This window comes from Choloepus didactylus, chromosome 15, assembly GCF_015220235.1.
Source record: "Choloepus didactylus isolate mChoDid1 chromosome 15, mChoDid1.pri, whole genome shotgun sequence".
Lineage (NCBI taxonomy): Eukaryota > Metazoa > Chordata > Mammalia > Pilosa > Megalonychidae > Choloepus > Choloepus didactylus.
In genome coordinates, this window is record NC_051321.1 from 65,404,652 (window position 1) to 65,418,732 (window position 14,081).

Consider the following 14,081-nt stretch of genomic DNA (forward strand, 5'->3'; position numbering starts at 1 on the left):
AAATCCATTGGTTTTGCTAAATGTGTTTTAGAGAATACCACACCCAATATATATTTTTTTTCTTAAATGAATTTATTAGAAATTTTTGGGGTGGGATGGGTGAGGGAGAGGTAGTTTAAAAGTGGGAAAACACTGCATGTTTGACTTCCCGTTCCAATCAGGAAAGCATGCTTTTGTGGTCAACTGAAAGGCTAGGAATCAAGAGTGATGAAATGCAGGCCTTCCAGCCCTCACTCTTTTCCCAATTTCTGGTTGTGAGAATCTGTTCTGAATCCAACTGCAAGTGGAAAACCCATCCTTGGCTGAACGGAACGGAGGCCCTTCTGCCAACCCCCCAAATGTGCTGCTGAAACTTTGGCCCCATGAGGCTGGAGCTGGAGCTGTCTTCCCAAGACCTGTGCAGCTGTCAAGGTGGCTGGGATGTAACTGTGGCCAGCCTCTGTGTTGCATTTTGGCGATGACCTTGAGTCCTGCCAGCTCACCACAGCTGCTCTGCTTCTGCTGCCGCGGTTGCAACGCCAGGGGCCAGAGGGAAGGAGTCCTCTGGTTCTGCCTTTCTCCATGTCTGGCAGGTGCCAACTCCGGTGTCCAGCTCTCCTAGTGAAAGCCTTCCACCCACTGAGTGTGGGAGCAGTCCAGGTGTGGAGGGGGGTGATGCTAGTTCCAGCCTTGGCTCTAGTCCCGTTCCCTGGGAAGTGGATGGCTCTGTCTGACCGCCAGCCTGGTGCGCAAGGCGGGCTCCACGTGGGGACCTCTTGGCAGCTCCACAGAGGGATGCTTAGTGACAGTTGATGATCATGAGGGAGAGATAACTAAAGGTCCCCCTTTTGTTCCAGAGGTGAGAGTTTGTCTTCTGATAGGAAATGAAGGTCATCAAAAATACCCAAGCAGGAGAAAGAAATCCTTTCTTTCCAGCCACTCAGAGTGGCAAGTGTATTTTGAAAAAGCCTCCCGCTCTCCTTGCCCTCATCCTGTCCTTTTCCTTGTAAGTGGCTTTATTATTATTTTTTAATCTTCCTTTGTCATTGGACATTTATTGACAGTAATCAAATTGCTGTGTTTCTGGGCAAAGCGCCTGCTGCAAAGAGGTGTGGTTCCTGAGGAATGAGGCACGCAGCCCAACAGCTGAGCCTACACTGTCCTCACATAACCTCCCTGCCTTAAATATCGCCAATATTTAGCCTTGCCTTATAAAGTAAAAATGCACAATACCTTCCAGAGTTTAAGCAAGCCCAAATGCCCCCCTAAGCTCAGTTATATCTCCTGTACGTTGGAGGCAGAGCAGCTCACCCCTCCCCCAAAGCAGACATGCCCTCGCAGCCGCGAAGAGGTTACTAATCAGGGAGACTCCGCCATCGATCCGATTGTGGAGACCTGGGGGATTTGCGTGCATTGTTTTTGCTGAAGCCTCCTGTGATTTCGGCGCGACCAGATCCTCTGCAGAGAACTCCATGTCGCAGCTTGTGGCTGCCTGTGTCCTGTGGTGAGAGTGGAGCCGCACAGGAGATCCTTTGTCTAGGAAGGGCTAGGCAGAGAAGATCACTTTGGAGTTGCTAAGCTCTGCATTGCCATTGGCTACACTCTTTGTGGGGCTGTTTTTGCAAAAGGCATGCCCAGCACGTCTACAGTGCTGGCAGGCCAGGGCTGCCTTTAAACACCATGATAATAATACCAAAAAGCAGTTTGCAGAACTGTTCCACTGTAGAGGCTTCCTCTGCAGAAGCAAGCAAGATGGCTACCTCGTGGGCTTCGCTGTGAAGAATGCAGAGGCTAATTAAGACAGACTTTAAGGGGAAAACAGGGTATTTCCCTACTTCATCTTTATGCAAGGTTTTTTTTCAGTGACTTTTAAAGTATACATTTTACATAAGCTCATTAGGTTCTGCCTAGCAAACATGTTGATGGTTTAAAATGTTATAAGTAGTTTTACAGGGAAATAGCCAAAAATTTAGGGGGGTGGGAGCTATTTTTTTTTTTTTTTTTTGTCTTAAACAGAGGCTCATCTTGCAATTTGATTTTTTTTAGGTTATAAAGGAAAACAAGAGGCCCCAGAGGGAAAAGAAGCCCAAAGTTTTAAAGGTAATCAGCTATTGATTAAAAATGTTTAAATTTTTTTCCATTTCATATAGTATTTTGCTGTCACTTGGGGGTAAATTTGGAGTACAGTGGATGTGAATTTTCCCAGATTTTTCCATTGATAACTGCATTTTCACTCAACTGAAGTGTTTTTTTCTGTTTTTTTTTTTTTTTTTTTTTTTATGTGCTGCATAATGTGCATATTAGCATCCTTTATTTTCAACTCCACACAAGTCTGCAGAAGGGAAAAGTTTATATGCAAAGTGTTGTGAATAAAATTTGTTTTTCTTTGTCACTCCCTTTGTAGCATCTGCATTTGTGGTGTTGCACTAGTGTGTAAACTTAAGCTCTTTAGGAGAAAGGCACTATTTGAAGTTGACAGCTATGGTCCATTGTGATTTTAATAGACCTTTCATTAGATACTACTTTAAAATGTGTGATTTTTTTTTTCCCGAAAAGAAAAGGAGCTTAGAGCTTTTAGTTCAATTTAAAATGTGAAAGCCATTGAGATCTCACAGCCAAATTATAATTGCTTAACCCAAGTTATCATTATATCATCTTTAATTCTGGGATTCATAGAGCTCTAGGAATATGCATGTTTTTGTTATTTTCTGTAGTTTGCATAGGGAGTATTTAGTAGTAACCTAATTCCGTTATAAACTAGCTCTCTGTGTTATGAGCTTTGTACAGTATTCAAAAGGGTTAATTTAAAAGCATATGGCATCACCAAAAGTTCAAGGCTAGCTTTAGCCTAGCAAATAGGTGCTTATGTATTAAAGGCTTCAAGTGGTATATTTCTCTTATAAATGAAAACAACCTAAACCAGCAATCTTTTTAATTCAAGAAGACATATTAAGTAATAAAACCATTGATATTTAAAATTATATTGTATGTATGTGATTTAAAATATTTTAACCTAATTTTAGCTTTTCTTTTGCAAATAAAGTTTTAGCACTCAAAGAGGAACAACATGTGGAACTATGGATGTGGCAAACATTTTTATGTCATTTGTTTCCCCAGTTGCGTAACTTGAAAATGTTATTGATATGGAGAACCAAGCCTTGCATTACTTTCTGGTTTGTCTGGCCACCTTGAATTTCTGTTTCCTGTGTGTACATAGCATTGCCATGTACATTTTTCATTGACCAAGAAGAATTTATTTAATATTTACCACACAGTCAGCAATGTTCTAGGCACTGTGAAATGAATGAAATTGCTTGGCACAAATTCTCACTGGGCCTGGACAAATAGAATAGTAGTTATTTTCAAGATAAATTAAACCCTCTTTTGTTTTTCTTTTGCATATTGATCCATTCATCCCTTTTTACTTCCTTTCTGCCCCTTCCTCAACTACAGAAGTTTATCATTAAAAGCCCTATTTATATTTTTTCATCTCTTTCCACACTTGCTATGTTGGGCATATCCCTCTGAAGCATTTTGAGGCTTAAATTCTTCTACTGAAAAATAGTTTTAATCCTGCTTTATTAAATGGCTCTCAAATTTAGGTGGGGGATGCAGGATGGTGGGAGAAAGGTATAGACTATGCAGAGAAACTAATATAGATTAAATTAAACCTGGCAACAAAACCATCTGCCTTTGCTAGGAAGTAGAACTGAGATTGGGGGGTGCTATTTAATTCTATGTTTATTTTGTTAGTCTATGGGTGTCCTATCACCTGAAATAAATTTCAGAAGTAAATATACAATGTGCTGCTTTTTGGAATCGTGGAAGTGGACTCTAGATTTTTTTTTAAATAAGTGTCTGTGGGTGGCCAAATTTCATCTGCCACAGCAAGCAGAACTGAATTGTTGCTTATTTCCTCGTAGTTAGCAATCATTGTTCAAGAGTAGGGAAATACTCTAAGAGGGATTTTTTTTCCTGATTTTGGAATTTTAAAATGTCTAATTTTTGGTTGGCATAGTATTTTTGTTTTTCTCCAATAAAAACTTGGTTTCTCTGCTTCAAAGTAGAAATGCTAAGAACTTCAAATTTTAGTTTGATGTTTATAAAATTTAGGTAGAGCAAAATTTTGCTAGAGAATATTATATAACCCTGAAGGAGATTAAGAAGATTAACTCCTCATTTGGGGAGGGAGAGTGGGTGAGGGGTAGAACTTTCCATTTGAGGTTTTATGTGTGAAGACTTAAGCATTCCAGACGTCTGCTACCCAGGGGATCTAAGACAGGAGTCCCACAGGTTGCAACTTTGTCACCTTTCATAATTCTGTCTTTGCTTTTGGGCATCATGCTAGGAATCTAGTCTGTATCCTTTGACTCTGACTTCTCAGTTCTTCAAATCCTCTGGGTCCCTTGCTTTTTGTCAGGGTGGATGCTACAGTTCTCCCAACTGTCTGACTTTTCCTCTTTGTCCTCTGTTAGGAAGTTGGGTAAATGAAGAACCTGACTAAGGAAACTGGGCATAGAATTTGAGGCACGTTCTATCCTACTTTGGCCCTGATGACTAAATGCTGAATCCATTTGTGTGGCTGAAGTTGCCTGTATGTCTCACACCTCTCCTCTAAAAAAAAAAAAAAAAAAGAGGAAGAAAGAAAGAAAGACAGAAAGAAATCTATCTTTATATCCATTCCATTGTAATTCAGGTTTCGGAACTATAAAGTGTTCTGAAATCCCTGACTAGAGTCTTCCCTAGTTGAAATGTGTCTGTCCAAAGCACTGTCACTGCTAGAATGAGAACCAAATTACAGGGGGTGGGGTGGCTCAGCACAAACTTCTACCCACTGCCATTGCCAGAGAACCAGGTTCCTTCTCGAGCCCTATTGATAATTACTGGAGCTGTTTTCAAATATAGATGACAGCTTGTGAGTTATGGTTTAATTGTTTCTTGACTCTTCGCTAAGGTAGAGGTATGGACATTCCTAGCGTAATAGCTTGGTTTGAAATCCAGTTATCTCAACATGTAAAAGTTTCTTACTTTCAGGCCTTGGTTCAAGAATTTGGGTTTGTGAGTAATATGGTTTGCAATTCTTCTTGGTAGAAAACATTTAAGTAAATAAGCTCCAGTTTTTGTGGGATAGATGGATATATTTCCTTGGAGAAAGTCAATTTTAAGGCGTTACTTTGGTTAGATTGCTGGTCAGAGTCCCTGCAGAAGAGGCAGTACAGTCAGTTGGGGTTATTGAACAAATTTAATAAAGGAGTTATTTTTAAAGGCGAGGGCAGAATAAAGGAAAACCAACTAGGGATGGTGATACCCGCAGCTGAGACTACTTCCATTCTTAGGTCTCAAGGGGTAAAGGGGGTAGGAGCAGGAACTCAGAATAGTTGTAGCTGAATAGAGGGAGCAGGGGCTTTTGCCTGTGACCTTTGGTAGAAAGATGTTCAGCAGGGAAGAGGACATGGGGGGCAGGGGCAGGTTGATAAATAGTCTGTCTTCCAGTCTCCTATTGTTTTCTTTTGTTAATCCCAATTGGAAGTCAGTGAGAAAGGTAGCCCACTGGAGAAATACATCCAGGTCAGCCTCCCAGGGCATGTTAGAGGGGTAGAAGGTGGAGAGTGGACCTGGAGGGGCAAACAGAACATATTCAGCATCAGTGACCACAGGGGTAGTATGGTAGGGTCAAAAATAGTGCCAGAAGCATGGCTATAAAAGAGGTAACCTTAGGGGAGCCTGGGTGGAGGGTGTGTAAGAGCGCTCTCTACTATCTTTATTACTTATCTGTAAACTAAAATCATTTCAAGATGAAAAGTGTTGGCATCCCTGAGGAGGGGACCACACACACACACACACATTTATCTATATCTTCTGTAATCAGATACTCATTCTTGGCTGGTAAGGGACATTTTTCAAACTATTTGGTTATAAAATATCATCAAAGTAGTATTAGAAGAACCAGGCTAACAAAACTATGCAATTTTCCTGCTAGCTTCTGTACTGTTTCCTTCCTTCCTTGACGGTACTGATAAAGGGGAGGAACAAGTGGTGGTAGGGGCCCGTGGAGGTGGAAAGAGGATATAATGCATATATCTCACCAGGAGAGAAAGGCAGGATACTTATATGTATTTTTGAAACACGTTTTAAAAGGAGAAGCAAATCATAAATGAATCACATTCATGCCTGGTCTTGTTTTGAATGACATAGTGACATTCAGTGTCTAGTTCCCATTGCCTGACACACAGTAAATGCTAAATAAGTGTTCCTTCTTGAGCAACATTATTATTACTATTTGATAAATATTTTCCAAGCACATACTAAGTTCTGGGGCTGCAATGTGTACAGTGTATACAAGACCAATATGATTCCTGCCCTTAAGGCTGCTGAGGAAAGGCAGGCAAAAAATTAAGAACAAAGGAATAAACTACAAACTGTAATAAATGCTTTGAAAGAAACAACAAAAAAGTACTGAGTAGGGGAAAAACACCATCTAGGGCAATTGACTTCATATCTTTGAGAACTATTCTTTGTATCTGTGAATTGTTACATATACACCAGTGATAGTTTAAAAGTACCAAATCAGATACAATTGAGTTACCTTGTTTACTTTTAAATCCATTAAGCTACAAGAAAGGAAGATAACAGAGTTGCTAAGGATTTTTCTCTGCACACTTATCTACAACTCTGTTTCAGTTAGTACAAGAGATCATTGGTACAATGATAAAGTTTTCTTAACTCTGGTTTTAATGTAACATTCCATGACTTCTAACAACATGTTGCAAATTTAAGTGATAGATCCAATACTGAGGTTGACCATTGTTCAGGAAAAACATGCCATTTTGATAGATTTCTTCATAGCCTGGGAAATTGATCCCAGACTTTTTTGGGCAGGGGGAGGGGGTAGTGGGGGGTGGGTGGGTGGGTGGGTAGGGAATGGAGGGTGAGGGAAGTGAGAGTATTCACAAAGGAATACCAGTTTTTTACAGCCATGTAAGTTGAAAGAAAAGCTCAGAATACAGGTTGGTCTTTGCATTTAATAATTCAGTAGACTCAACTCATTTTCCTTCTTAAACCATAAACTATCACTAGCAAAAACTTTGTGAGAAGTTTGTACTGATTTATCAGTATTTATTCGCATGATCAAAGGCACAGGTGGGGCTTCTGGTTTGCACACCAAGTAGCTGTAATACAGCATTTTGAGGCTGATATCAGGGCAGGGGTCTCACTAAATCAGCTCACACAGAGTCACTCATTTATCACTGCAGCACATACATTTCCAGTGACTGAAGACTCATGTCCATTCTGTGATTTCTAGGAATGATCCCATCAGAGAATTAGAGTGAATGAAAGCCAAGTGTGGGGTTGGATGAGTTTGCAGAAATTTTCATTGAGGCTACAAAAAATGCCTTGATTTCTTCCTAGTCCACAAAAGAGCATACTCTGTGTTTTGAATGCTTACGTTCATCTGATACTGTGCTTGTGCTTTTATAGCGCTGGATTTATAAGGATCATTTTCTGAGGTTAGCTCCCTTACTGTATAGCTTTCCATATACAGACTAGAATATATTCTCAAGAGTCAGAAGAAGAGAGCCAAATAACTGGTGATGAATTTAAGTTTTTGTTAAAAAATTTTCAGGTATTGACCTTAATTCACTTTCAAATTAAGATTAATCTAATAATGGAAAATCCTTCTAGTACCCAAAAGATGTCACTTATTTTTTATGTTTTTTAAAGACTTGATAGTATGATTTTCCCATCACAGTGGCCTATGCAAAAGAATGAAGAAGTGCTTTTTAACCTATTCTAATGCTTCATGGTTTTAAATACTGAATAACTCTTTTAGTCATTTTTAAACTAAAAACTGGACTTTATACACTTGAAAAAAATTTTAAGGAAGAGAAAGATGTTACAGTTTTGATCATCTATGTTTAAAATTTAGTGGTGTCATATGAATTTAATTAACACCTAGGGTCTTTTTAGAATTCTAGGAAACCAGACATTAACAGTAAATTTATTTATTTTAGGAACCAAGTTATTTAAATGAAAACATTTAAAATAACTAAATTAGTTAATTTAAGTATTATATTGTACATGCATATGTATCCATTTCTATATAAAATTTTAATTATGGTATACACATATATTCCCCTCCCCCTCAAGATCAACTGCTGTGTAGTCGAATGAGTTATTTAATATATGGAAAGTGCTTCCAACAGCTTGGCACACAGTGATCTCAACAAGTGATATTATTATTACCATTATATCCAAAGATATGATATATATTAGCAGGGATGTCAGCTAACCTTTCAGAAAGCATATTTTCTTAGCAGTATATTCACTTAATTGCCTTATTTGAAAAACCTTTTCTTTCTTTATGAAATGTCACTTCTGTTTTTATTAATTCATAATATGAAATATAAAAATAGGACAAAACCTTGAAAATATTAAAATTCTTTCTTTACCCTTTTATTTATAAAGTACATCTTTTATAGAATCTTAGATTGTATAATAAAGTCTAGAATATCATCAATATGAAAAATAATGTAACAGTTGGCAATTAGTTTGAATTATAGAACTCAGATGCAATGATAAAAGTAGACTGGGGTGAACACATTTAAAATAGGATACAAGTCACAGTGATTCTTTGCAGTATATCTACCTTAAGCATGATTTCTTCCAGATAGGAATCACATCAAGAAATTTTCATTAAGTTGTTCAAAAAATTTATCTTAATCATCTGAAAGTATTTTTTTCTAATTTAGAAAAGAGAAATGTTTTCATCTAATATATTGTGTATGCTTTTTTCTAATGCATTTTTATTGGGTTATACCCACACACCATATAATCCATCCAAAGTATACAATCATTGGCTCACAGTATCATCATATAGTTGTGCATTCATCACCACAGTTAATTTTAGAACATTTTCATTACCTACCCCCAAATAAAGAAAAAAATAAAAATGAACATCCAAACTGTCCCATACACTTATCCCCCTCCCCATTATAATATATATTTTTGTCATTAGTCACCAGGTTTTCACTATCCCATGGTCACACAATAAAAGCTATCTTGTTATATACTTATCATCAAGAATGAAGTCTCTTGGATTTGTATATGCTTTTGATTACTTTCTAATTAAAAAGTAGCCACACTAAGCTTACAGTTCTTTATTTTAATTGATTGTCTTCTTATGGTATCAGCAGCCCCCAAGCCAGGCAGTCCTGTGTTTAAGCCCTGTTCTTGTACTTAATCAGATGTAATCTGGGAGAATTTTATTGAACTTCAATTTTATTGAACTTTATTGAGACTATCCTCATTATCTGTAAAATGGGAACAATGATCCATAAAATTGTCAATAGCTTACATAATTTATAATTTATTGAATTTATCCCATACATAGAGGGATAGTGTTTTTGTTACAATTGTTACCATAATACCCTTTGTAAGCTATTAATGTGCTTAGATTTTTAGTTTTTTTTATAAATGAGTATAAATCCTTAAAGGGCAAAACAGCATTCACTTTTGGGTTCTTCATAGTGTCTAACGTAATATTTTATGCCTACCACTCAATAAACATTTATTGATTTAATGAATGATTGAATTTATGGTTATCATGGCCTAATTTTAATCAGTTAGCTCTGAACTGCAGAAATTACTATTATGACATCTGGGTATATAAAAGAAACTACTTTCTCAAATTACCAGACCTACCTTGATAGTCTCTGTAACAAATTGCTATGGAAATCATGATATATATCTCTAATACATTTATTTTATGGTCAACTATATTTTTTCTTTAACTTTTTATTTTGGAAGAAAGATAAGCCTACGGAAAACTTGGGAGACTAGTACACTGAACATCTCTATATTTTATGTCTTATTTTTGCTGAACCATTTGGCATTTTACCTATAAATACCTTAGCATGTCTCTCCAAAGAAAAGAGTATTTTTCTACATAACACAATACGATTATCACATGGAAGAAGTTTAATATTGACTGAATCTAATGTCATATAATATACAGTCCATTTTTTAATCTTTCTAGTTGTCCCCAAAACCTTATTAGCTGGTTTTCCCTGATCTAGCATCCAGTCCTAGAACATGCCTTGCATTTGGTTGTCATAGCTCTTTGATCTCCTTTAATCTGGTCCTCCCACAATTGTGTGTGTGTGTCTCCTTCTTGACTGATGAGTTTCAAGACAACATGCCTTTTGTTACATTTTTATAAATCTTTTGAATTAAAGGTCTAGTGACCTGAGTACCTGATGGTAAATTTCAGGTATCAGGTGGGATGTCCCATCTATATTTAGCCATTAGAGCCTTTGTTGGAGACTGTCCAGTGCTCCCTGAATCCTAAATTCCTAATTCCTCCCTGCTCAGGGAGATGAGTGATTGAAAAAATAAATGTAGTTGAGTAAACTCAGAGATTCAATCAAGCTGCCCCATCTACCCCAGTTCATCTGAGGGAATGGAAGAGAAAAGAATGCCTTAATTAATGATTCACTGCCAAAAATAAAAAATAAAAAAAAAAAAGTGATAATTTATAGAGCCATGGGGAGGCACTTATAAAAGCATTATTGGCTTGAAGTAAGGATCTTAGTGAGCTTTATAGGAATGTGAAGTTTATTTGCTGATGAAGATAAATGGAAGCCATATCAAGATATTAATTTTGTCACTCCACCCATGAAATCTAGTTTATGCCCTCACTTAATGGACAGTGTAAGATAGTTGCACTGCTGGTTAGCACATTTCATCAGAAATTTAATCCAGCTGTCCAGGGTTTATTTAAAGCCTCTGATACTTGATCACTTCCCTAAAACAGCCTAGGACCATTAGAAAGTTGAAGTTACCTAGGCCACATTTCCTTAGCCTCTCTTGTAAATTCTTTTAGTAAATTAAAATTTCATATAATGGTATTTGTCTTTGTGAATTATCAAAACTGTTTGAACAATGTTCATTCTAAAATATATCTTCAATGTAGATAGACGTGGTTGAAGATGCTATGCATTGTGATCTGCAATGCCCTTCCAAAAGGCTGGTCAGGCCCATTTTTTGTTCAGTATAATTTCTAGGGAAAATTGTGAAGATTAATTTATGTGCTGTCCATGGTCAGGATAAAAAAGACAATATAAATAAATGTTTTTTCCTGTTTTGACTTTTGGGTCAGAAAACTCAGTCAAATTTATTGCTTAGGCAGTGGTATAATCTGCTCAACTCTGAAAAGGGAAAACATCTTGTCTTCCTACTTCTTTCTGGTGGACTTCATTAAATACCTTTTTTTAAAATTCAGTTTTATTGAGATATATTCACATACCATGTAGTCATACAAAGCATACATTCAGTTGTTCCCAGTGACATTATATAGTTGTGCATTCATCACCAAAATTAATTTTTGAACATTTTCATTACCACATACACAAAAATAATAAGAATAAAAATTAAAGTGAAAAAGAACAATTAAAGTAAAAAAGAACACTGGGTTCCTCCCCCCCCCCATTTTTCTTTCCTTTTTTTTTTATCTTCATTTTATTGAGATATATTCACATACCATGCAGTCATACAAAACAAATTGTACATTTGATTGTTCACAATACCATTACATAGTTGTACATTCGTCACCTAAATCAATCCCTGACACCTTCATTAGCACACACACACAAATAACAAGAATAATAATTAAAGTGAAAAAGAGCAATTGAAGTAAAAAAGAACACTGGGTACCTTTGTCTGTTTGTTTGTTTGTTTCCTTCCCCTATTTTTCTACTCATCCATCCATAAAATAGACAAAGTGGAGTGTGGTCCTTATGGCTTTCCTGACCATATTGTCACCTCTCATAAGCTACATTTTTATACAATCGTCTTCCAAGATTCAGGGGTTCTCGGTTGTAGTTTGATAGTTTCAGTTATTTACTGCTAGTTATTCCAATTCATTAGAACCTAAAAAGGGTTGTCTATATTGTGTGTGAGAATGCCCACGAGAGTGACCTCTTGGCTCTTTTTGGAATCTCTCTGCCACTGAAGCTTATTTCATGTCCTTTCACATCCCCTTTTTGGTTTAGAAGAGGTTCTCCATCCCACAATGCCGGGTCTAGATTCCTCCCCAGGAGTCATATTCCATGTTGCCAGGGAGATTCACCCTCCTGGGTGTCAGATCCCACGTAGGGGAGTAAACACTTTTTTTAAAAAAGTTTTAGTTTGACATAATTTCAAACATCAGAAAAGCTGTAAGAGTACAAAGTATTCCCATGCACCCTTCACCCAGCTTCCCCAAATGTTAAGCATTTTACCATGTTTGCTTTATCACACACATAGATTTTACCCCTGAATTCTTTAAGAGTAAGTTTCAGACATGGTACCCTTTACCCCTAAAAATACTACAGTGTGTTTGCTAAAAACAAGGACTGTGTTCCTACATAACTACAGTACAATGATCCAAATCAGGAAATTAATATTGATATACAAAACTGTTATTGTCTAATCTACCCATGGGGACCTTATTCAGATTTCACCAATTGTTCTAACAAATGTATATAACAAGATAATCTCAGCTCCTGCATTGTAGTTGTTATGTCTCTCCAATCTTCTCAATTCAAAATTTTCAAAGAGCGCAGGTTGATTATGTTGTAGAATGTTCCTCAATTTGGGTTTATTTGATGTTTGCTCATGATTAGATACAGGCTATGCAGTTTTAGCAAGAATACCACAGAAGTGATTTGTTATCTTCTCCCTGCATCATATCAGGAGGCACATGATGTCAGTTTGTTCCATTACTGTGATCTTAACACTGATCATTTGTATAAAGTGCTATCTGCCAGATTTCTCCACTATTAAGTTACTCTTTCCTTCTGTAATTAATGAATATTTTTTGAGGAAATACTTTGAGACTATGTAACTATTCTGTTACTTCCTACGGGTCTTAGCATCTATTGATGATTCTTGCCTGAATGAAATATTATTACGATGGACTCCATTTTAACCTAAACATTCTATCTTGCACCATGTCACCTTTATGGCACCTTGAATTTCTTTTGCATATGTCTTATGTTTTAAAAATTAAATGAATAAAAATTTTAAGTAATGGAAAATCTTATGGCTCTATTTAATGTCCTATTGCACATTGTAGCTGCCTGATTAATTTTGGAGAAAGTTGGATTCCAGGGAGAACATATGGTAAAATGTGGACCTAGTGTCTTGGATGAGTGGGGAGTGATTGGGGGGTGAGGGGAGATGAAGCCAACTAGGCATAGAATTCCCTATGAATGTGACACAGGCTTCATTCCTTCCTTATCTTGCCTTCCCCCATTCCACTCTTATCTTCCACATTACCCTATCTTACCAGGAGCTTCCTATCAAAGAAAGAAGCTCATTGGAGATGAAAAGTAAAATAAAAGATAGCAAATCAATCAGTGCCAACTCCCTCTCATCTAATCTAGGACCAAATAACTTTGAAAAAAAGAAAAAAAAAAGATTTGATTATGATGCAGACAGGAAAAACAGATTACATAAACAATCTTCAGAGTACACACACACACACACACACAGAAGAGAAAACTCATGAAAACTACTTCTGGGTGAAGTTCATAGCTTATAACAACAGTAAAACTATTCTATATAGAATGTCACATACAACTGATATTATGAGGGAAACATGTCAAAGTGTACTCAAAATTAGGTTTGTCAAGGAGGAAAATGTATCCAAATCAGTGTAATTTAAAAGGAAATCCAGCAAATTCATTTAAAAATAATTTTTAAATTATTAAAAAAGAACAATCTTGAAAGAAATTAAAACAGAAAGATATTAAGAAAACATACAAGATCCCTTATTTACTCATTATCCCTCCCTCTTTTCAAATTCTACAGTCTCATATCTCACCAGTGTATGCTTTTAATAGTTTTGTGGATATTTTAGATATGATCCATATACATATATCTATAGTTATATTATATATATGTATTGACTTATTCTGTTCCCCTCCAAGCATTGCTGATCTGAATTCTATCACCATAGGCTAGTTTTGTCTTTTTTATAATGTCTTGTAAATGGAATTTTATAAAATGTACTTTTTGGTGTCTGGCTTTGTTCATTCACTCAGGACTTTTTTTTTTTAACA

At 36.6% G+C, this 14,081-nt stretch overlaps 1 protein-coding gene and 1 long non-coding RNA gene across 5 annotated transcripts in view; one reads left to right on the forward strand and one right to left on the reverse strand.

Moving 5' to 3' along the window:
* TET1 (tet methylcytosine dioxygenase 1) overlaps positions 1-14,081 on the forward strand; it is a 144,727-nt gene that overhangs the window by 34,668 nt on the left and 95,978 nt on the right. For all 3 annotated transcript variants that reach the window (XM_037805255.1, XM_037805256.1, XM_037805257.1), the window contains exon 3: positions 2,026-2,079. In XM_037805255.1, coding sequence (XP_037661183.1) covers positions 2,026-2,079 — 54 coding nt within the window. The remainder of the gene's footprint in view (positions 1-2,025; positions 2,080-14,081) is intronic.
* LOC119510853 overlaps positions 1-14,081 on the reverse strand; it is a 156,282-nt gene that overhangs the window by 28,806 nt on the left and 113,395 nt on the right. The gene's annotated exons all lie outside the window — the stretch shown is intronic.